The sequence below is a fragment of the Rhipicephalus microplus genome, chromosome X, assembly GCF_043290135.1.
Source record: "Rhipicephalus microplus isolate Deutch F79 chromosome X, USDA_Rmic, whole genome shotgun sequence".
NCBI classification, from domain to species: Eukaryota; Metazoa; Arthropoda; class Arachnida; order Ixodida; family Ixodidae; genus Rhipicephalus; species Rhipicephalus microplus.
The window spans coordinates 261932201-261957281 of NC_134710.1; the positions used below are offsets into that span (position 1 = coordinate 261932201).

The 25081-nt window shown below is 44.2% G+C and overlaps 2 protein-coding genes across 2 annotated transcripts in view; one reads left to right on the top strand and one right to left on the bottom strand.

Moving 5' to 3' along the window:
* LOC119161568 (cell division cycle 7-related protein kinase) overlaps window positions 1–25081 on the bottom strand; it is a 47265-nt gene that overhangs the window by 16436 nt on the left and 5748 nt on the right. The window contains exon 9 of the mRNA XM_037414108.2: window positions 935–1017. Coding sequence (XP_037270005.1) covers window positions 935–1017 — 83 coding nt within the window. The remainder of the gene's footprint in view (window positions 1–934; window positions 1018–25081) is intronic.
* Window positions 20182–21238, top strand: LOC142776089 (uncharacterized). Its single transcript, XM_075879011.1, has 2 exons — window positions 20182–20928; window positions 21173–21238. Exon 1 carries the CDS (start codon window positions 20269–20271, stop codon window positions 20836–20838), a length of 570 nt encoding a protein of 189 aa, XP_075735126.1. The 5' UTR covers window positions 20182–20268; the 3' UTR covers window positions 20839–20928; window positions 21173–21238.

The following is a 25081-nucleotide window of genomic DNA, read 5'->3' on the forward strand; positions in this document are numbered from 1 at the left end:
GCGGCGATTCTTCTGATGGGAACAATTCTCTCAGTTCCAAATCAAAATTAGGTTCCTTGGATTTGAGTTCGTCAAACGAGTTCAGACTTGCATGATGAAAGAGCAACATCTCAAAAGCGTGCGTGGTGAGATCATCCAGATCAAATCAAAGATGACTATTCTCCAGTGTTAAGTGTTGGAGCAGAGACATTTTTTCCGGAAAGGTACTCTAGTATGCTGGTTTTTATATGTCTGTGAGCTATGTTTAATACAAAGCATAACTTTCATTGATAGACAATTCTATAAGTGTATTTTTTTTTAATTTTGATTCATGTTGCTACAAATAAACCATCTGTGCTAACAATAAAAATGATTTTTTTCTGTCACTTTACGGCCCCACAAATATTTTTTTGACAATTTTGTTTCTTAAGTAAAATTGTCGGAAGAATTTATTTTAGCAATAAAAAAACTACACAATTTTGGACTGCATCTCACAAAAAAAATTCGCCCCTCAAAGGAGTAAAGGATCTGTTGCAACTAAAAACAAAGAGAAAAAAAAAATGTGACTGGTAATACACGCTGTGAAATAAAAGAAACCGCACATGTGATCCCAGAAAAGCAGTGTAGTTGCTCCACACAGAGAAAATGGCTGCTGTATTACGAAGCATAAAAAACTGAAAAGCAGTTCAGCAAAATTCTTCTAAGTGATGACCACATACAGTGGCAGCACACATTTTATGAAGGCATGGCATTTGAAGAGCTCTCAGATTCAACACAAGAGAAGTTAAGAAGTTCCTTGTGTTGAAGGCACTCACAGAAATGTTTAAAAAGACAGCTGCCCACTGCTTTATTCAAGTATGCAAGAACCCGAGTCCTATTTATAGCTGTTTCAGCAGCTTTCTCAAATATAACAATACTGAACGTCCTCGTGCTCGATAGTGACTAGACCACGAACCTGTAGTTTGGTGTCTGTACTTCATAAGAACCTCCGGAGCACGAAAACCAGAAGTTCCAGCACGAGGGGCAACTTCAGCTGGCCTGCACATTGTATTACAAACAAATGCATAGGTGCACATAAGCTCTTACACAAAAGTCTCCAAAAGTCACAGTGCACTCAAAATAAGGGTAAATATGTGGGAGAAGCATAGGAGTTACTCAAGAAGCAAACTAGCCAAAACTGCCGCAAATGCAAGGGAGCAATAGAAGCCAATTGATGCAAAATGATATTTGTTGAAAAAGTTTTTGATGGTACTTGCAGAACATACATGAATGCATTCATTCAATATTTATGGACTATTATTTGTCGACAATGGTTTGCCCTGTGCTTGCTCTAAGAGTAAAGATTGGGAAAGGGCACAATACACCTCCATTTCAGACAACACTAATCTGTTAAGCTACAACATGTCAACCTTCTGACACACCAAAAAGAAAGCACTCAAATCTGATTGCCAAAAAATACAGCTCTATTAATACAGCACAGTGCAACAGTTCCTGCTGACGAGCTGAAACTCACCACAACACAAAATCATGTGTGCTTGCTGCTCTAGGCAAACTGGGCTTACTCATTGCAAGACCGATCGAATGTGGGTGCTCACTGCACTGGCTAATACAGTAGCAATCTGTCAAGCATAAGAAGAAGGAGTCAAAGGATCTATGTATGTAACATGACTGGTTGTTGGCATGCAAGTTTCTACAGTGCCAATACTGGTGAATGTGTGCACGAGATGAATTGATGCCAGAAGAGAAAAGCACAGCTGTGCAGGATTGTAGCTTCTGCATGATAGCCCCACCTGCAACATGCTGCCAATAGGGGCAGCAGGTCTTGCAAATTGAGCCGGCAAATAATTGTTGCTAAATGCAAACTCAAAAAATGAGGAGTTGGAAGGCACCTTGATCTCCACAAATATCAGACACCAACGCATGTCCCTACTAAAGAACCAAGTGCACGGACAGGTTAAGCAACAGTGGAAAGCACTAAAAGAAGCCACAAGTACATAACCCTAGGACTCTATGTCAACAATAAAAAGAAAGACTAAATAAAACAATGGTTGTTATTTACAGTCGACTAGCACGAGACTCACGATGATACAATAAATATATGAACACCATTGAGCTTTCATTTACCCAAGTTTTTTAAGGTCACCAACACATTTTTCTGCAGCCTGAAAGTTGTCCTTTACAGTATACTTGTGATAATTGACATTCTGATGATTTAAACCTTTGGTTAATTCAAACAAATTTCAAATTTTTGGTTAGCATTGCTGCTTAATTGAAGCAGCTGCACCACATTCACTTAATTCATACTTTTCTCTTGTCCGTACCAAAATATATGTGCACTAATCATTTCTTGTTGACAAACAAAATAAAAAGAAAAAACTTGAGCAGTGATTGGCTTAGTTCTAAATCCTGCACTAAATACAGCTTCACGAAGGTGAAACCAGAGGAAAAGTGTAGCACAGGCAACCCAGCAATTCTCGTCAGTAGAGTTCCCACTGTTCCATTTAACAAACTGCCGATGATGACCTCAATGTTTAAGGTAAGCATCTAGGTATTCCCTCGCATGAGTGGAATCTAGTTATGCAGATTTGCAAGCTCTGTGTGCCACGTGTATGCTACTTTTTGCTACATTTTACTGCAATTCTTGCTAGTTACAGCAGTTGAGATACATGAGATCTGCAGCGAGTTCCATCAGGTTGTATCCCCTTCAAACATGGCACAGGATAAGCTCTGGTGTCTCTCGCAGGAGCAATCGTACACATGGTGAAGTGGTGGCACCCACTCGTGCGGTGAGGGTGTCAGCTGGATGCTTCCAGAGTGTTTTTAGCAATTAAATGTTAATTATATAGTTATTGCAATTTCTTGGATGTCTGTGTTAATTATATTATTTTAGACCACATTCATTATATTGAACATAGTTTTGAGTATTGCTAGACTTATTTTAGGTCTTATTCACCACATGATTGCACGCGTGACAACGCCACATGATATTAGTAAATGGACGACAAGCAGGGCACCTAAAGTGCTATGCACTTAAAAATCGGGAGGGTGTAGTGTTGATACATCACATCCGAAGCGTTAGAGCAACTCTCGCCACAGTATAGTAGCGTCATCCAGAAAAGCACTATAAGATGGCTACCAGCCGTGATGGGACATAGCCTATTTTGTACTTAATTGCTTGCCGGTACCATATTATAACGAGTATCAGTATGACTGCACTGATGCCTAAAAACATTACTGGCAGTCGTTTCAGGCTATCTATCACCATGCTTCAGTGCCCCCCCCCCCTTCACCCCAACCCCCACACACACATTTTCAGAATCTCTCGAATTAAGAGGTACCTGTGTTGGTACGTACCACATTGTCTTGCGTTTAACCCACACAAAATATACAGTACTTTAGGAGCTTCAGTTGGGACGCCAGTTTATGCGAACTGTGGGGTGCAAATTGGCCTCATGACACTACTTTGCACTGATGCAAAAAAGGCGGCTTCATGGCAATGTGTACAGATTTTTTTTTATTAATCTTGTTTTTCCATGATTTGTAGTTAATAGTGCAGCTTATGCAGGCTGAGTTATATGCAAAAAAAAACTCCCAAGCATTTCCCGAGAATGAACATGGTTAAGTGCGAATGCACGGGGTGATGCTATGAGGGGGAGTAAAGTTGAAATCCGTCGGCATTCGCCAGTGAGTTAACGTGAACTCCCCAGTGTGATCACATTGCGATTCCCAGGAACCATTAGACCCTCTCGGGAAATCTTGGTGAGTTTACGCGTGTATGTGAGAGCAAATTCGCACTATAATGATGTTTATGTCCGTGGCCCGCTTCGCCCGCTTGCGCTCGGCATCACGGGCCCTTCGCCGCGCTGCCTTGTCTTCAACCGGCGCGACATTTTCAAAGACGTGTACAACGCTCGCATTCGATTGCGTTGTACTCATTGTTGGAGGTATCGCAGTCGAGGTTGATGCCTGCGATGGATCTATACCTATGACTTGCCGATCTCGAGCAAGCCTGCGCAGCCACGAAGCCGAGGACGGAGCGCGCGCAATCACGTGGTGTGCGACGTCACTGCGCCGTTGCTACATACGCTCCTCTCCGCTCCTTGCGCCGTTGCTAGGGGAGAGGAGGAGGCGCACCGCGGACGGCGGATTCAGGGTCACTTATAAAGTGCATTCGCGCTTAAAAATGTGGTATGTATGTACTTGTGAATGCTTCAGAACAAGGCGAATTGGTATGTTGCCCCATGTTTTATTTACAAGAACAAAATTCTACAGTCCCCTGAAGTATAAATCATCGAGAGCCTACTGCATACTCCTCGTGCACTGGTGACCTCCAACTTTGCTTACAGTGAACTCTTACTCCATTGAACCATAGCCTGCATGGCTTTCACAGAATAACGAAGTTCGAGACAGCTGCTTTGAGAGAAGATTCAGACTTACTTATTTTCACAAAATTAATTGATTTGGCCAGTCCACCGACTTCACAAAATTAATTGATTTGGCCAGTCCACCGACTTCCGCACACTTTATACCACCTCAAAAAATTATAGCTTCCTTTCGCACTTCCACAAGCTCCGCAGTTAGCACCCATGCATAAGGACTGGAAAAACTATAGCATTAGGTAGAGTTATATTAGCATTTAGCACCTATGCATAAGAACTAGAAAAACTATAGCATTAGCTAAAGTTATTTTAGTTTTAAGACCTAACGTTAATCTCCGTCTTTCATAATCTTTTGAATCCATCAATTGCTGCCTTACCTAGTACAATTTTTAGGTGAATTTTTTCAATAAAGGTAAAATTATCTGACAATGTATGAGCTGTAATGGGACCTTGCTTGTGCTGTACTGCGATGGAGACAGACACTGGACAAGCCTGGACCCTAAGGTGCTTTGCCCCTTTAAAAAAATACTTTTTATTTAAATATTATAAGACCTTAATAAAACAGATGACATGATGGCAGACGTCCTAGTTGACACTTTTCATCGAAGCAACACATTTTTCAATAAAATCTAAGGGCCCTTTGCAGACAGTTCCTTCCCCAACGCCATAAACATGAAGAAGACTGCTTTTACGAGAGCAAGTTGGCAATTATCTACACTTCTGTATTACCTTTCCTGATATTGCACAGTTCGTCTTCTGTTCTTGCTATTTTGTTGTCATACTGTTGTGGTAACGCTGTAAAAGTTTGACCTTAATTCCTTCATTTTTCTTCTGTTGCTGATATACCTTAGCTGCTTCACTTGAAGTTTGCATTCATGAAGAACAACGAGTAGAAATTCATTTCCTCTGGTCCAAGGGTGTCAGAGGTCGAAACATTCATCACAGACCCTCGCAATATAGGAGAAGTGCACTATCACGTAAAACTGCATTTTTGGGGTTCTGCAATTTGAAACAATCACAAGCGATACACCACAAACACCAAGATTTATTGTATCATGACAACGCATGGCCACACAGGGCTTTGTGAAACCATCAACAAGATAAAATTTGAGTTACTGGAACACACTTCATACAGCCCAGACCTAGCTCCATGCAACTTGCGTTTTTTGGACTCCTCAAGGATGCTTTTCATGGTCACCATTGCCTCAGATTTAGAGGGACAAAATGCGGTGTGAAAGTGGCTTACTGACCAACGGAAAACATTTTATTTTGAAACAATACATAAGCTCGTTGACCATTAGGCCAAGTGCATTGATAAAGAGATTACGTAGAAAAATGATGTGCATAGTACTGCTCTAACATGTTAATAAACTGTAGAATGAAAAGTGTAGACAATGTTTTACTTTCCCTCGTACCTTAAGATTTCTCTATGTGTTCAGTTCTGAGGAATCTATACAATAATGCGTGCTGCTCGTTCCACAAAGTTATTGCAAGGAGACCGAACAGCATGTCCTTACAGGATTGCGCACGTGGCCACTACTGGTGGTGGTCCTGAATGTCCTAGTGCTGCAGTGCTACCATATCGGCTGTCAAAGCCTATAGCAAAACTCTTCCCCACAATTATGTCCCATCAGGGCAAGTGTCCAATGCTTTGCAACACAGCACTCCTTTCTGTCAAATTTAGACATTCTCTTTATGCCACAACCAGCGCTGCAGTGTGCTGTGCATATGTCATAAATAGCAAGCACCTACAGTCTCTCCGTGCTCCTGTTTTTTTCTCGTAGTGTCAGGGCAGCCTCATATACTGCCCTGATGATGACGTCCACTTAGTTGCTCTGGCCTTATTTTTTAAAGGGTTTTTCTCTTGATATTCTCTTCCAACAGCATTTGATAGAGTTACATGATACCGTATCCAAAAGATTTAGCTGCCAGCCTTACTTCGTACATATAACATTACGATTTGCTGCTGTCGTTCGTGTTCACTGCTTTGCTCATGCGATGAAACTAATTTTTTTTTTCTCTATTGAACATTCATAGGACATCAATACAAGATTGTTCGATCTCCGTCAAGCCGTGGCCTTGGGAAGTGGCTCTGGCAATGCGATGATAATGTCTACAGTCTAGCGAACACGCGACCAGGTGCGTAACTGCTAAGTGTGTGTGATGAGTCTACCTTCAAAAATTTGTCGTCACTGTGGTCTAGGACAGTTTCTACCAGCACCAAACGAGCATCTCCTCGGCAGTGACGACACGATCGTCCACATATATATCACATATACCTCGACGATTTTTTTCAGCATGATCAGAGATGGTCGAAAATTGACTGGGTACACTTTACATGGAATCTCTCTCTCTCTCTCTCTCACACACACACACACACACACACACACACACACACACACACACACACACACACACACACACACACACACACACACACACACAACACACATTGAAAAAAATCGTGGAGGTATATGTGAGATGTAGTTATTGGGGCGTTACAATTTGCAGAAAAGTTTTGTGATGCCTAGAGGGCGCTTCAAACGTTGGGCGCCCAAGTGAAACTGTCAAGTTAAATGATTGATACGTGGGGTCTAACGCCCCAAAACCACCGTAGGGTGGTTTTGGGATGTTAAACGTCTTAAATCACCACATCAAACGTCCCAGCCATTTTGGTGACCATCCCAAATGTATACGAAAAAAACTCTGCTGATTTACTGCATTGAAAACAGTGAACTGCTAGAATATTTCTGAAAGAAAAAAAAATTTTTGGTCACATGGCTGCCTTCTGAACTTCCTGGAATGTCGTTTGGGTGTTGTTTGTAGAAAGATCCATGTTAATAGTACTGCTCCTCATTTGTGTACCAAATTTGGTCTACATGTTGAGTAAAGGTTGTCCTGTAAGGTGATTGAAGCCCAGTATCATTAGTGCAGTTTTACTGGCACAGACACTTCCAAGAGTTTAGCCAAAATGTATTATGTTTGCATTTTTTCTATTGCAATACTGCACTTTGTATGAATATCTGAGTAGTAAATACTTATTCCACAGAAGGTATACTTTAAGGAAAAAATATCTGTATACCTCTCAAGCTGCTAAAGTTGACATGAAAAAAATCACAAATGTCGCGAAATTGCCACTTTTATCTATAGAGACGCAATTCGCGCTATGTGGTGGTCCAATTAAAAATCACTTTAATACCTAAATCAAAATCAAGTAAGCAGTTCTTTTTATATAATTCTTATTACATTTTTGTTTTAGAAAGAAAATAATTTTTGAACTTTCCAATTGGCGCCTATCTTCCCATTTGCTCATACGACAGCTGCCGCCTGGAAATTCCTCATTGCTGTCAGTGAAAAAGTGAAAAAGGTGGTGAAAAAGCCAAGTGCATCGTGAGACATGGCATTCGTTTCGTGTCTTGTGTAAAAGGGGTGGTATACGAGACACCCTTTTCGTGCGGACACTTTTATGTGGGCCAATCTGGACGATGTCTCAATATCCGTTTACGCGAGCACCACAGCTCATCGAAAGGTATGCCGTCGTCCCACTTGGCATTACATTGCCGTCAGTGTAGGTGCACTCCACTGTTTGAACAAACAGCTGTGCTATTTCCTCACAGAGAGCAACTTATCCGAGAAATAGTCTTGGCTTGTATCATCCGAAAACATGGCACAAATGCATAAGTCAACCTTCTGTACTCCTTCACGATAAGAAATTTTCATTCTTACTGAGCATGTTTTTTCTAACCCGAGAAATAGTTGAGGCCTGTATCATCCGAAAACATGGCACTAAATGCGCGAGTCAACCTTCTGTACTTCTTCACGATAAGGAATTTTCATTCCTAATGAGCATGTTTTCTTAGTTTCACCGAGATAAGCCTGCGCAGTTAATGTTTCATTTTTCGTTTGTAGGGTTTTTTCGGGGATGATGATGATGATGTGTGGTGTTTTATGGCGCAAGGGCCAATTGATGGCCAAAGAGCGCCATTTCAATGAGTATAGAGATGCGGACAATGATATGTTGCGTGGCTGTATAGGGGCCTTAAAATTCCTCGCGATAATGCGGGTAAAAACATAAGTATTAAAGACATGACAGTGGCGTGATATGCATATTAAAAAGGGTGACAAAGGTTTTGATAATAAAAAAATGTAAAAATATTTCGCACTAGCACACTTGAGGCCCTTGTGTCCAAGGGCTGCGAGGCAAGTGCTTTTAAATGTAATCACAGCAGCAGCGACCTCTCTTGAGAGGTCACGCTACGCAATGCCTGGGTATAATACATGGTAAAAATTAACATCTCTTAAAAAAGCTAACAATGATTTATGGGTGAAAAGTGGTTCCCTACCGACAAACATTGCAGGGTGTAAAGGTATATGTTGTCGGTAGGGTAATGGGAAGTGTTGTCTTCTTAGAGTGTCTAACTGTTTACATTGGATTAAAACGTGAAGAACTGTTAAAGCCTCACCACATTTATCACACAATGGTGGATCACCACCGGATAAAAGATGTGAGTGTGTCGTGTATGTGTGCCCTATCCTGAGTCTTGTTAGTGTTACCTCTGTTAGACGTGATTTTGATACTGGTGGCCAATGGCCAAGGTGTGGCTTGATAACGTGTAGTTTGTTTTGTGTGTGTGTATCCCACTTGCTCTGCCAGTAGTCCCCGAGGTTTAGTTTGAGAGACGGCTTAAGATCAAGGGCCGGGATTGATATGGATGTAATGGCGGTGCTCTCATGGACGGATGCAGCGAGCTGATCCACCCTCACGTTGCCTTGGATCTCACGGTGCCCTGGCACCCAGCACACTACAACATGTTGTTTGTGCGTGTAGAGTGTGCACAAAATGGAGTAAAGTGAGATAAGGACTGGGTTTTTTTGTTTTTTAAGAATGTACAGAGCCGTTACCACACTGAGGGAGTCTGTATAAATTACTGCTTTTTGTATTTGTAATTGTTTGATGTGTTTAGCTGCCACCAGTATCGCGTAAGCTTCCGCTGTGAAGATACTTGTGCGTGGATGTAGAGGGCCAGCATCCGAAAAGGATGGGCCGACAGCAGCGTAGGACACAGAGGAGTTAGTCTTGGAGGCATCTGTGAAGAACTCAGGACATGTGTATTTGTGTTGAAGTTCCAGAAAGTATGTTCGGATATGGGCAATAGGTGCATGTTTTGTAACCTCTAGGAAAGACACATCGCAGTCTATAGTCTGCCACTGCCACGGTGGCGGGTATGCTACAGGAGCCATTAAACTGTGTTCAAGTGACACTTCAGTTTCTTCAGCTAGACACTTCAGGCGAATTGAGAAGGGCTGCCTCATCGAAGGCCTGTTTTGAAACAGAGTTGAGCTCGACAAATCATTAATTGTAGAGTATGAGGGGTGCTTCTTGTCTGCTTTCACCTTAAGGAAATAAACAAAGAACATGTAAGTTCTCTGCAGATGAAGCGACCACTCATTTGACTCAACATAAAGGCTTTCTACGGGGCTGGTGCGAAAAGCACCCGTAGAAAGGCGGATGCCCAAATGGTGCACGGGGTCAAGCACCTTCAAGGCACTTTGAGTGGCAGACTGATAGACAACGGCCCCATAATCTAAGTGGGTACGAATAAGGCTTCTATAGAGGTTCATGAGGCATTGCCTATCACTACCCCACGTAGTACGTGACAACACTTTTATAACATTCATGGCTTTTAAACATTTTGTTTTTAAATACTTGATGTGCGGTAGAAGGTCAACTTGTTGTCCAAGATTAAGCCTAAGAATTTATGCTCGGCTTTGACGGACAGACGTTGCCCGTTCAGCCGAACGTCGGGTTCCGAGTGCATGCCTCTCTTTCGAGAGAACAAGACACACGTGCTTTTTTGTGGGTTAAGTCGAAATCCGTTTTCGTCTGCCCATTTGGAGACCTTATTTAAACCCATCTGAACCTGTCGCTCACACATGGCTAAGTTGCATGACTTGAAGCCAAGCTGAACGTCGTCGACATATGTACAATAGAACATCATGCGGGGAATGGACAAGTGCAAAGAATTCATTTTGATAATAAAAAGTGTGCAACTAAGCACGCCACCTTGTGGCACGCCTGTTTCCTGGACAAATGTTTGGGAGAGCACACTGCCCAGACGGACACGGAATGTCCGGTTTGACAGGTAACTTTCGATTATATGAAACATTTTTCCGCGCACACCAAGGTGGGACAGGTCTCTTAGAATTCCGTAACGCCATGTAGTATCATAAGCCTTTTCGATATCGAGGAACACAGAGAGAAAATATTGTTTATGGACGAACGCGTCTCTGATCTGTGCCTCGATACGAACAAGGTGGTCTGTGGTGGATCTACTTTCTCGAAACCCGCACTGAAATGGGTCGAGCAAATTATTTGTTTCAAGAAAATGTACTAGTCGGCAGTTTATCATTTTTTCAAAGACTTTGCACAAGCAGCTTGTAAGTGCTATAGGCCTATAACTCGAGGGTAAAGAAGGGTCCTTGCCCTCTTTCAAAATGGGAATAACAATGGCCTCTTTCCAGGAGGTAGGAATTGTGCCAGAAGACCAAATAGCATTGTACAAACAAAGTAAGGTTTTTCGGGTTTCGTTTGGTAGGTTTTTTAACATTTCATACATCACACAGTCAGAACCTGGGGCAGAAGTACTGCAGGAGTTTAGAGATGTTCGGAGCTCAGCTAAACTGAAAGCTTGATTGTATGCTTCGTATCTAGTGGATTTGTGTTCGAGTTTCTGATTTTCTATTCTTGTTCTGTATTTTTGGAAAGTGTCTGTATAGTGGGACGAGCTGGATATCCGTTCAAAGTGTGCACCGAGGAAGTTTGCCTGATCTTCCAAGGTATCACCTTGAGTGTTTACGAGTGGAAGTGTGTGTACTTGTTTTCCTGCTATCCTACCAACCATGTTCCAGACTTTAGCCTTCTGTGTGTATGAATTGATCCCCGATAAAAACTTCTGCCAGCTTTCTCTTCTGGCCTTCCGACGCGTTCTCCTGCCTTGGGACTTTATTTTCTTGAAGGTGTCAAGATTTTCCGCTGTTGGCGAGTTGCGCAGCAATCTCCATGCCTTGTTCTGTTCCTTTCGCGCATTACGACACTCCGTGTTCCACCATGAGACGTGTCGTTTGCCGGGCATTCCAGATGTTTGCGGTATGCACCTGGCTGCTGCGTCAGAAAAGCTGTGAAGTACTTCACAGCTTCATCTATGTTTAACCTACATATGTCTGTCCAACTCAAACGTGTAGTGTTGTGGAACTGTTCCCAGTCAGCTTTGTTTATCAGCCATTTGGGAACATGTAGAGGACATTTATATGTTGTTTGTGAACTCAACACTACAGGAAAATGGTCACTTCCATATAGATTATTTATGATTTTCCATTTCAGTAGGGGTAGGAGTGAAGGTGATACGATGCTGAGGTCTATAGACGAGTAAGTTTTGTTGGCAACGTTATAGTATGTTGGCTCTTTCCTATTCAACAAACAGGCACCGGAAGAGAAGAGAAATTGTTCAATGAGACGACCTCGTGCATCACAGCGAGAATCGCCCCAGAGTCCACTATGTGCATTTAGGTCGCCAAGAAGCAAATAGGGTTCAGGCAGTTCGTCTATTAAAGACTGAAATTCACGTCTTTCAAGACGGTGGTGGGGAGGTACATACAAAGAGCAAATGGTGACGAGTTTGTTTAAAAGTACCGCTCGAACAGCCACTGCCTCAAGGGATGTTTGGAGTGGTAAATGTGTACACGCTACTCCTTGGTTAATAATAATGGCTACGCCACCGGATGACGCAACAGCATCATCTCGGTCTTTTCGGTATATGACGTAAGCACGTAAAAAATTTGTATTGGAGGATTTTAGGTGTGTTTCCTGTACACACAGCACTTGAGGTGAGTGTTTGTATAAAAACTCTTGAACGTTGTCGAGGTTCCTAAGCAGTCCTCTGACGTTCCACTGTATAATTTGTGTTTCCATATTGGAAGTAAAGTAGTGCTGTGTGTACGTTAAGGGAGTGACTTGTTTAAGCTGAAAGATCGAGCTCAAATAACAGGGCTATTATCAGGCCCTGTTATGAGCTTTTTAGTTCTCTTGGCGCGCTCCAAAGAGCCGCGCCGTTCTTTTGGCACAAGGGGTGCCGCCGTATCCATTGCCTCCTCGGAGGCACTGGATGCCCGCTCATGCGAGCTGGTTTTTCGAAGCTTGGGCCTCGCCTGGCGAGGTGAGGCCTTGAGACCCGAGGACCCTGGAGTCTCTGGTCTCTGTTCAATAGTAGGCGGAGTAGACTCAACTACTGCCGCCTTGGGGGCAGGCGCCACAGCCAATGGCTCGCTCTGCGCAGGCCGAAGGAGTGGCGAGGGCTGGTGCGACACTGCCCCCTGGCGCGCCGCATCAGCTTATGAGGGGCCATAAAATGGCGAGACTCTTTTTCTTGCTTCTTTAAATGTAATGTTTTCTTTCATCTTTAAAGTGATGATCTCTTTTTCTTTTTTCCAGAAAGAACAGGAACGTGAGTACGCAGCATGATTACCGCCACAGTTCACACAGTGTGCGGGTGCTTCGCAGTTGTCGGACGCATGGCCCACGACTCCACACAGAGCACAAGTTTTCCGGCCACGACAGCTTTGCGAGCCGTGGCCATATCTCTGACATTGGAAGCAACGGCGGGGGTTGGGAATATATGGTCTCACGGATGTCTTTGTGTACCCAGTCTGAATAGTTTCCGGCAAATCGCTCGAAGCAAAGGTCAGTACTAAGTGTTTGGTTGGGATTTCCTTTTGATCTCTTCTGATCTTAATACGCTGTACGTTTGTCACGTTCTGGCTCTTCCATCCTTCCAGAAGTTCAGCTTCCGTCAGCTCAAGCAAATCTACGTCCGATACGACCCCGCGAGATGAGTTCATGGACCTGTGTGGCGTAATACTGATGGGTGTGTCTCCAAACGTTGTGATGGTGTTCAGTTTATCGAATTGGTCTTTGTCACGTATTTCAAGGAGTAGATCTCCACTGGCCATTTTGGTAACCTTGTACCCGGCACCGAGAGTTTCGGTTAAGCATCTAGAAACTACGAAGGGGGATACAGTTCTGGCTTGCTTGTTAGTTTTTTCGCAGTGTATAACGTGGAAATGAGGAAACATTTGTCTTGGCCGGATGAAAAAATTGATGTCTTCGGTGCGTACCCGCTTTGAGGAGGCACGATCACTGAGTAAAGGGAATGCTTTCGGCATGCTAATTGTATGTTGTTCAGCAGCGTTGGCGGCCACCCACCACGGAGCCCAACGAGGGGACGCTACAAGTTTGCGGATGCTGAAACCTGCAGACGCCAGCCGTACAACGCCACTATAACCCAATGCGCCTAGACCAAGGTAGGCTATTTGCACAGGGTTAACCCTTGCCGCCAGGAAAATTGGAAGTAAACAGAAGAGAGAAGTAGACAGGAAAGCTAAAAAAGTAAGAAAGACGAAGATGTAGGGAGAGAGAGATAGGAAAAGGCGACTGCCGATTTCCCCTGAGTGGGTCAGCCCAGGGGTGCCGTCTACGTGAAGCCGGGGCCAAAGGGGTGTGTTGCCTCTGCTGGGGGGCCTTAAAGGTCCAATCACCCAGCGTCGGCTCAACCCCCAGGATCCCCTTTTCCCCGGACACGGCAAAGCCACGCACGGCTAGGCGTGGGAGGGAGTCAAAACTCCCCCGTTAGCTCGGGTCCGTGGTGTCGCTACACACCAAACGCCTACTTGCGCAGGCGCCCCTGCGGGCGGTTTTTTCGGGGAGCTGTTGAAAGTTTTTCTAAGGTTTCTTTGTCCCAGTTATGCATGCGCATTTACCTCTTTATTTCTTGTTTATACGTCTTGTTTTTGTATGATATTGGATTGTACTATATCTGTAAGAAAGGAATGCGTGACATGTCTGCGATTTGAGTTCATATATATTCATGTGTGTTTCCAAATAAACGTGGTTTGAAGTTAGCGCTCATGTTGTCTACATCTCTTTCTTTTGTCTCCGTTTTTTGGCGCTAAGACATTGAAGTCATCCACCTTCCACATCTAGTGTGTCCAGTATTCGCCACATGTCTTCTTGTGTCAAACTATCATAAACTCCCTTGAAGTCTATAAATGCCAGCTACAGGGACCTGCATTCTTTTTCCGCTATTTCAATACAATGCATCAATGAGAATAAATTGTCCTCTAACCTCTTTAGTTTACAAAACTCATTTTGTAGTTGTCCCAGCACCCCTCATTCTCTACCAATGTCTGTCCTTTACTATCTGTATCACCAGCCTATAAATTATTAATGTCACTATTACAGGGTGGTAATTGTTAAAAGAGTACTGACATCAAATTTCAAGATCGAGATGTGCACATCATTCGATCGCTTGGTATGCATAAGTCTTCTTGACTGAATTTGAACAGCATCTGTCGCGTTAAAGTTATTTTATTCAATGTCAAACAGCGTAGAAAAGCTAAGCAGAAAAAACGAAAAATAGACTGCCCTGCGACATCGACACTAGTGCTACGTGTTGGTGTGATACATTCCACAAATACCATCCCGAGTGACGATGGCCTAGTAGCGAAGACGTGTACGATCCGAGAGTTCTTATCCTGGTGCCGAAGGGCAGAAACGCGCTCGCTCGTCGCGTCTGATCTTCGTCGCACTGGCTTGAATGATTTTGTGAAATTGTCAAGATAAAAACCACCTTTAGAAGAACGATGAAAGAAAAGAGCATTATTAAACGTGTGCTTGTCGGTCAGCATGCCGAGGAATTGTTGCGAGTTGCAGACGTCGAGTTCGAAGCACGAAAAAAGCGCAATGAGGGTGTCTTTTCATATCACGTATGTGTTACACATCAACACGAACACAAGCTATCAAAAGTGGAACAGGGTATAGCCAGATATCACCGTTAACAAGTAACAGGCATGTATAGTTGAATTTTAGTTCATCTGTAGACATTGCATCCACGTAAAAGTGGTAGTACCGTATTAACTGCAAGAGGATGGATAAGTGGGGCCATCTGGAGGCGTAAAAAAGAACCTGGCATGCAGAAAACATTCTATTTATGCACTGATGCTCGTTCGCGATAGCTATATTGCATGGACCTCTCTGTGTATATCTGAATGCTTTGCACACCAAAACACACCAATATAGCAAACTCAGACACACGAGCAAACATGGCTGAAGCGTGCATCCTCGGGCACCTCTGCAGTGCTGCTTGGAACGGTGTCCATTTCGGGATCACTGTTCTGCAAAAGGTCGATCGCAGCAAAAATAATTTGAGACGTCGCAAGTCGCGGGGATTCCAAGCACCAGACTATCGTATTGAACCCGAGTGGACACTTTGTACGGTGACGACAGCAATGCAGGTGACAAGGCATGACTGAATGTGCCCGCCTGGCAGACGAAATGTTTGCAGAGCAACTGAGCCTCACGTTACTCTTTTCTGTAAAGAAGTGGTCAGCTGTGGCGTGATCTGGAGATTCTGCTCCCAGCGCTAGAAATGGCGGAATTGCCAGTCGTTTTGAATAGTGCTAGATACCCGTTATATAAATAAATAAAAGTGACAGTTATTCATTCGTCAGCTACGTTTTAGGTCGCGAATCGCTGCTACGGGGTCTATAGCTACTCGCTGATGCTAAAATCTTGGCATGAGTAAATTTGATGTCAGTGCTCCTTTAATATAAGCTTTGTCCCCCTTTCTTTTATAGATCATGCTCATCCTGCTTAGTTTCCACCCATTGGGGGCTTAAACATCCATTATTGCTTTGCTCGCTGTCTCTATTACTGTTTGCTGAGAGTTTGAACCTAGTTTTTTTATTAGCATAATTGGGATGCCATCAGGGCTTGTTGTGCAATTAGCTCTCCTCTCTGCCTTTCCCCACTCTCATTGTCCAAGTGGAGCCACTACGCTGATTGATCCATCTTCATCCGGTATGGTGCATGCTGCGTTTCTTTGGTGTTTAAATTTTTCCGTCATCATTGTTCTTATACATTCTATTGCCTCATTTACTTCTGGCCTAACCCCTTAAACTGTAGTTATGAACCTCTGTTCCATGCTTGTCTTAATACTCAGAGAATTGAGATGGTTCCGAAACTTTACAGCTGCCATTCAATGCTTTTTGTTTACTTCCACCATCCACTGGGCCCCATTTCTTCTATCTTTTCACTGATCAGATTGGATGTTTCCCTTCTGCAGCTCAAAAAGTTATCCCATTTTCTTTTGGCATCATATTTCGGTTCACCCCTCTGTTTGCAATACCTGTGTTCCCTGGAGGCTTCCTGGCGTCTTACTATAGCTCTCTTAACTTCCTCATCCCACCAGCTCTTGGGTTTGTGTCGCTTTTTCCCGGTTGATTTGACGCGTACCTTCACAAGCTCCAACTCAAACGATCGGGTTAGATTTGTGTACGTCCACTCAGTTATAGTATCATCGGTGATTATTTTCTCAATCTTTTTATATGCTTTTCTATTTGCCTTTCTGAATAAATATTACTGTGTGATTGCTCATAATGCTTCCTTCCCATTTCGTTTCTCTTCCAAAACTCAGTTTGATGCATTTGTGATCACTACCTAAGCTTCTGGACCCATATTCATCTATGTTTATCACCCTTAGCATATCATACATCCTATGTGACATCATTGCGTAATCTATCGTCGACTGCCGCCTTCCCACCTCCCATGTTATCTGCCCTTTGCACTTCTCGGTACTTATATATGTGGGGTTTAACGTCCCAAAACCACCATATGATTATGAGAGACGCCGCTGTGGAGGGCTCCGGAAATTTCGACCACCTGGGGTTCTTTAACGTGAACCCAAATCTGAGCACACGGGCCTACAACATTTCCGCCTTCATCGAACCCGCGACCTGCGGGTCAGCAGCTGAGTACCTTAGCGACTAGACCACCGCGGCGGGGCTTGCACTTCTCAGTACTGTTGCAAATGACTAAATCATGCCTTTCACACATATCCATTAGCATTCTGCCTATTGCGTCAGCATATCCATCCATATCTTCTATGTGTGCATTCATTATTATTACCTCGCACTCTTTTCCTAATTCTTCAATGCAATTTTCTATGCACTGCACCACTTGTTGGTTTTCCTCTCTGGCTTTTGCTCCTGTCCACATGTATGCAAAACCCAGGAGTGTCATCTGCCCTGCCACTTTTTCTTTTAGCCATAAACGTTCCCTGCACTCCTGCTTGACCCTTTGCCAGTCTGTACTTTTATGAATAAATGTGGCGATACTAACCACGTTTCTGCTACCTTCTCTTCTATTACAATATTCCCATGCATAGTCCAGATTGCTAGGTGGTTGTTTCATGTCAGTAAAATGTGTTTCTACGAACCCTTATACCATCAGCTTCTCCTACCTTAGCTATTCTTCTATCTCTTCCCACTTCAACCTATTCCTGCCTCCCTGCATGTTAATATGCCCTACATCTGAATTCGCTCTGCCCTCGTGCTTACGTCGACTTCTCCTCCAAACTCAATGTGTCTGAAGATATTGGTGCCACTTTATAATCTTATCTGTCTACACGAGTAGCCTCAGGGCACTGGGTACCCGTAAAAAAGCTGTGGCGTGATGACCTATCATATTACCTACCCTCCAGCCCGGCACCACTGTAATAAATGCCATCTTGTGCAAAAGGGCTAAAGCCGGGCTAGTACACGTCTTTGTTTACCTCCATTATGCTGTGGCTGAGCTTCTGGCTCATACTTATGACGACACACTTAGCCTCTATCACCCTCCTTTCCATCCTGTCAGATTGGCCCCAGACATCTGGGATGGTGCATATGGTGACGACTCAGAAGCTTCTCTAAGCCTTTACATCCCATCCTCTGTCTCTTAAGGCTCCGGCTCTTTCCCTTCGGGACATCATTGAGACCAGCATGAAGGATGACGAGGTTTTCACCTTCCATGCTGTCTCCCATCACTTCCTATGGTTTGGCCAGTGCCTCTATCATGCACTTTCCTCACTGATCCTCCACTTTCACTTTCCTGTTTGCCTTTACTGCCTTGAGGAAGCTCTGCTTGACTCTGGCTATATTGGAGTCCCCCACCACTAGCACCCTTCTAAGGCCCAGTCGTTCGCTTCCGGCTTGCGATTGCTGTGCTCCCGTTCCCCGAGTGCCCCTGACTCGCGATAACGAGCCCGCTGCTGGTGCTCCTTGCCCTGCCCCACCAGAAGACTGCCCCATCACATCGCTGTAGCTTTTTCTCTTTCTTATGTTGTCGCCTGTTTCTACCTGTGCCACTGACACCCCCAAGTCTCCTTTCTTGCCTGTGTCTGCCTCGGGTTCTGTGCTGGCCGCGCCTTTCGCCTCACACCGCTCAGGACCAGGATCAAGCGCCATAAGCGCCTTTACTCGATCTTCGAGCTCGACCCCGTACTCCCATTTCTTCCTTACATCGGCTTCCACTTGTTCTATTAGGTTGGCCGTAGCCTCCCAACGCTCATGAGCCTCTCCGAGCTGCGCTTGGAGCTCGATCCTCTGTTCTGTGTTCCACATTCTACTGCTCTTTCAACCCTTCAATGCAAGCTTCCATGCGCTGCACGGCCGCCTTCATTTTCTTGCACAGCTTGCAAACAAAGCTTGCCTCCTCAGCGTCAGCTACACTTGTGAAGGCTGTCTCATTAATGTAGCACCAGTGCACACATTCCCTGCACTGCACGAGATCACTCTTGCTGTGGTTTTGCCAGCCGGCTTGGCTATTGCCTGCCCGACTATCAAACAGAACACACAACCACGTGAAATTCAGTATAATACTAATATTATAGCTAAACAAGCGCACCCAAACAACCTACCAGTTAAAACTGCTGCCTAACCTATTCACCACTCGGTCACGTCACCGCAACGTTGCCCGAGACTCACGGTTTTCGTGTGTTACCAAAGATGCACCTAATCGTACAATAATTAGTTCTTATATTGGTTAGTTCTTATACAACTCGCAAAATAGAAAAAAAATAAAAGAAAAAGAAAAACAACTTATCCTTTTGTACGCTGCTCTGCCCTGCTGCCTACCCCGAGTGTGTTTGCTGCGGCCTCTGGCCTGAGCATGTTTGCTGCCCAATGTTTGAAGCGCACTGTAAGCAACACAAAATTTTCTGCAAAATATAATGCCCCAATAATTACTTCTCACATTCACATGTACCTCCAAGATTTCTTTGGCATGATCGGAGATGGTTGCCAAAAGATGGTTGCTCAGAGCATCCCAGTAAGTGGCCCCATGCTCCAACAAAAGGCCAAGTGTCTCGGAGCTCTTTTAGGCCACGACAACTCCAATCCACTCAATGGGTGGATTCAGCATTTCAAAGATCGCCATGGCATCAGCTGCAAAGCAGTGTGCGGAGAAAGCGGCGCTGTCGACGACGAGTCTATCGAAGTCTGGCTTCACTTGAACTTGGAGAGTATGCTGTCGACCTATACTGACAGAGACATTTATAATGCCGATGAAGCTGGTTTATTTTATAACCTTTTGCCCAACCGCACGCTTGCGCTGAAAGGCGAAGCCTGCTCCAGCCGCAAGGTCTCAATGGAGCGCATAACTGTATTGTTTTGCGCCAATTTGGACGGGAGCGACAAGCGCCGCCTCTTTGTCATAGGTAAATCGGCAAGGCCACGTTGCTTTAAAAAGCGAGAGTGCCTGCCAGTGACCTACAAAGCCAATAAAAAGGCGTGGATGACGCAGGATTTGTTCACCAGCTGGCTTTGCAAGTTTGATGAGGATATGGTGGCAGAAAAGCGGCGGGTCGTGCTTATCCTCGTCAACTGCAAGGCCCACAACGTCAAGCCAAAGTTGACCGCAGTCAACCTAAAGTTTTTGCCTGCTAACACTACAGCAAAAAGTCAACCTCTCGACCAGGGTGTCATCGCAACCGTAAAGGCGCTGTACAAAAAGCGCATTTGCGAGAGAGTTTTGCTGAGCATGCAGCAGCAGCAGCCTCTTAAAGTGAACTTAAGAGGCGCAATTGACATGGTGGTCGCTTCATGGTGGCAGGTAAAGGCCAATACCATAAGCAAGTGTTTCAAGAGAGCAGGCTTCGTGCGCAATGCAGAGGCTCTGGAAGACGATGAGCAGAGCGACACGTCACGCGCCGATGAGACCCTCAACACTGACGACGTGTGGTCCTGCCTCGTTGACCGCAACTTTATAACCGCCACCGACACTTTCCAAGAATTTGTCGATGCCGGGGAGTCGGAGCTTTCTGTCTGCGAGGAAGCGAGCACAGATGACGCGATCGTCGCAGCGGTGCACGGTAGTGCAGAGGTTGCAACGAACGACGAGTCGGATGACGAAGACAATGTCGACCCGACGCCAGAACCAGATTTCCCGTGCAAAGACGCATTGGAATACCTCGCTAAAGTGAAAACGTACTGCGCGAAAAATAGTTTGAGCGAGAAATCGCTTAAGTGCTTAAGCTTTGTGGAGGACGAAATTGTTCGCAGCGCTGTTCGCAAGCATCGCCAGACGAAAATAACGGCGTTCTTCCGCTGATGCCGGACTTGAGAACTTTGTTTCCGTGCGGTGTTGTGATTGTGTTGAATGTGTCTGCGAGTGAAAAGTGTAGTAAATTGCTTTTGAAAGGTTGATTGATTTGTGGGGTTTTAACGTCCCAAAACCACCATATGATTATGAGAGACGCCGTAGTGGAGGGCTCCGGAAATTTTGACCACCTGGGGTTCTTTAACGTGCACCCAAATCTGAGCACACGGGCCTACAACATTTCCGCCTCCATCGGAAATGCAGCCGGGAATCGAACCCGCGACCTGCGGGTCAGCAGCCGAGTACCTTAGCCACTAGACCACCGCGGCGGGGCTGCTTTTGAAAGGTGGGTTGCCCTTTTGACATAGGCAAAGGCCGAAAAAAGCAGGCTTTGGTTATAATGCGGTACCGCTTATAGCGCGGATTTGTATGTACAACTCCCGTGACTTACGTTATAAGCGGTCTACATTGTATTACCTATCTCGAAGCGCTGCTCTCTTCCGAGGTTGTTGTACATGTTGTACATCCTGCATCGTGCAGGATGTGGAAGTGGTTGTTAAGGTATGATGCAGTGACCATAGAATGGCACGGTCCCAAATTCACCTAGGCTTGACGAAGGAACGACAGAAAATGATACGCAAGAAGCCAATCGATGAGCTAGCACTGAGAGGGAAAGTACAGAAATTCAGAGCCTCGCTTCAGAACAGGTACTCGGCTCTTATTGAGGAAACCAACCTTAGCGTAGATACAATGAATGATAATCTGACGAGTATCATTACGGAGTGTGCAGTGGAAGTTGGAGAAACGGTAGTTAGACAGGACACTGACAAGTTTTCCCAGGAAACGAAGAATCTCATTAAGAAGCGTCAAAGCATGAAAGTCGCAAGTACAACAGACAAAATAGAACTGGCAGAGCTTTCGAAGTTGATTAGTAAGTGTAGCGTATCCAATGTAAGAAGGTATAACATTGAGAGAATTGAACATGCTCTGAAAAACGGAGGGAGCGTCAAAGCAGTGAAGAGGAAACTTGCAATAGGCAAAAATCGGATGTATGCACTAAGGGACAAAAAAGGCAGAATAACTACCATTATGGATAGGATAGTTAAAATAGCGGAGGAGTTTTACAGAGATCTGTACAGTAGCCGGGACAACCACGACCTGAATACCATAAGAAATAGCAGTAACCCAGATGACACCCCACCAGTAATGATAGAAGATGTCAGAAAAGCCTTCGAAAGCATGCAAAGAGGCAAAGCTCCTGGTGAGGATCAGGTAACATCAGATCTGCTGAAAGATGGAGGACAGATTATGTTAGAAAAACTAGCCACCCTGTTTACGAGGTGTCTCCTGACAGGAAGAGTACCACAGTCTTGGAAGAATGCTAACATTATCTTAATACATAAGAAAGGAGATGACAAGGACTTGAAGAATTACAGGTCGATCAGCTTGCTCTCCGTAGTATACAAGCTATTTACAAAGGTAATTGCTAACAGAGTGAAGAAAACATTAGAATTCAATCAACCAAAGGAACAAGCAGGATTTCGAACAGGCTACTCTATAATCAACCACATTGGTACTATCAATCAGGTATTAGAGAAATGCTCAGAATACAGCCAACCACTATACATAACCTTTATTGATTACGAGAAGGCATTTTATTCAGTAGAAATATCAGCAGTCATGCAGACACTGCGAAATCAGAGCGTCGATGAATCATATAAGACATCCTGGAAGAAATCTACAGGGGATCAACTGCTACCATAGTGCTTCATAAAGAAAGCAACAGAATACCAATCAAGAAGGGTGTAAGGCAGAGGGATACAATCTCCCCAAAGCTATTTACCGCGTGCTTACAGGAGGTTTTCAGAAGCCTAGAATGGGAACAGTTAGGGATAAGAGTTAATGGAGAATACCTTAGTAACCTGCGCTTCGCCGATGACATTGCATTGCTGAGTAACTCGGGGGACAAATTGCAACTCATCATTAGGGAGTTAGACAAGGAGAGCAGAAAGGTGGGTCTTCAAATTAATCTGCAGAAAACGAGAGAACAGAATAGAAAGCTGTAAATCCTTGGCACAAACAATCTAGAGTGTGTTTAAATAACACGCCCGGGCATCGGATGCATTACTCAAAGCGCGCGTGTTCGACCCCTGCCAGCGGCAAGTTATTTTTTCGTCCACTTTTCTTTCATCACATTAACAGTACAATTACTTTTTATGACATCCCTATACTTTTTTTGGCATCATTGTCTGTTCCTATTAATACTGTGTATAACGGAGAAAACGAGCCCTTAAATTTACCCTTCTTTCCTACAATCCAAAACTGGAAGATAGATGGGTCACCTGACAACCCATCAGTTACTCTATATGTACGAGTGGAAGCAGCTCTACTATCTACTGCACATACCAACCCACTCTTTTTTTTTTTTTTGGTGAAGCCCGATCATAACAATGGAGCTTGTATGGCCCTTTGCTGTTACTGTCATAAGTGAGCGTTTAACAGTTTTCAATAGTTTCCAGTTAAGAACACTACCTATCCTTTCCAAAGCCTATACATTTTTAGTCTCAATTTCAATGAAGCAATTTAAAATGAAGCAGCTTTGCTAAGTCAATGTCTTAAAATCATATGCAGTTTTCCATACCTGGCAACAGAGAAATTCGTAAAATGCCTGAGCGGTGAAGGAGGGGGGGGGGGGCGCAAGGGGGGTTACAGACTTGTTTTTTAATTGTAGATGTGATAGATTTGCCTTTAGCGATAAGCATATTCACGTTTTGCCACCATAAATCAAATTGACGAGCTGAATTCTTTTCCATTTTTGGCACAAAAAAAAAAAAACATCGCGAAAAATAGCAGGGGGGGGGGGGTCTCAAACGCAAGCGCAAATATCGGCACTGCGTTCTCATAATGGCTTGGATTGGCCGAACACACGAGTGAAGGGTTTCCCACTAAGGAGAGTCTCAAAGAGGGAGCGCAAATGCTTCCGAAATTTTGCGTCATCAAAACAACTAGCGAGAAAATCGATTTCCATCAAAAAAAACTCGCGTACGTCTTCACACGTGCTTGTACGGGACGGCGCAGCTGGCTGCCGCAAAAGCGTGGGTCAAAGCTTCGGCTATGCTAACTACTAGATTCTTTGGACAGAAACGGGAAAACACTTCTAGCCTTTTCTACATCTTTACTGCCTTTAATCCTACCACTGCGTCAGCCACGTGCCCTAGGTGCTTGTAGATCGCTATCGCATCGCCCCGACTGCAGTTTGGTGCGCAGCAGTTGCGGCCAACGGTAGCTTTGTTTTCAGTCCATGTGCCTTCAAAACTAAGTCGTTTTATGCTATCTGCAATCGCAACTGCCGCGGTTTTTTCCGCAGAGTTTGTGGAAAACAGCGTTGCTTTGACTGGTTGAACGTTGGCCACGCGCACACTTTAGGAGTTCTGTCAGTAATGTCGTCGCCATAACTGATCGTGTCGAACAACCGCGCTTTCGTCCACAGCGGTTGTGGCAACAAGAACCACACGCACTGTAGAAGACAGTGCATGTGGTGGTCACACGCGTACTTCCGAAGCTTCTTCATGCATTTCTGGTGTCATGCTCATTTTGTTTTGTTCTGTCGCTATCATGGTGGACATTACAAGCTGATTACTGTGTTCCTAAATTACAAGAACCCTAGTTGATTGCTGCCAGTAGTGAATTCCAGTAAATGCACAAAGTAATGTGAATGTCTTTTTAAACTGTATAAGTTTCAAATAATCTAAATATTTCACACAGCTCAAAAATAAATTATTTCATGTTCATGTTATACCCACATCATAAATGCATTTAGAAGAACTTTCAAGCGAAAGTCCATTGACTTAAGGGCTAAGTTTTACATCAGACACAGATGCGCTGTTGAAGGCCAACAAGTCATTAGTCTAACCAGTCAATGGAGCACCCTACAACTATTTTGAAATCCCAATGACCATTGAACAAATGAAGCGGAAATGGTGCAAGTTCGCCCTCTGATTCACAGTGTGCTTGCGCGCACAACTAAAAAAATAACCGGTGTGCTCAAAATATAATATATGTTAGTGTTACGAATCATTCATGAAAGTACTTTCGTCACTTTAAATGAACAAACTGCACATCAGACAATCAATGCCTTGCCAGTCTTACTGCTCACAAACTCAACTAAACATACATGTATAACAATGTATAAAATATTCATTATAATGTTTAACCATAAATAACAGACATACCAGTGTTAAACATGATTTTTTCA

Coding starts and splice junctions, on each gene's coding strand:
- LOC142776089 (XM_075879011.1), top strand. CDS start 20,269: ATGCAGCAGCAGCAGCCTCTTAAAGTGAACTTAAGAGGCGCAATTGAC.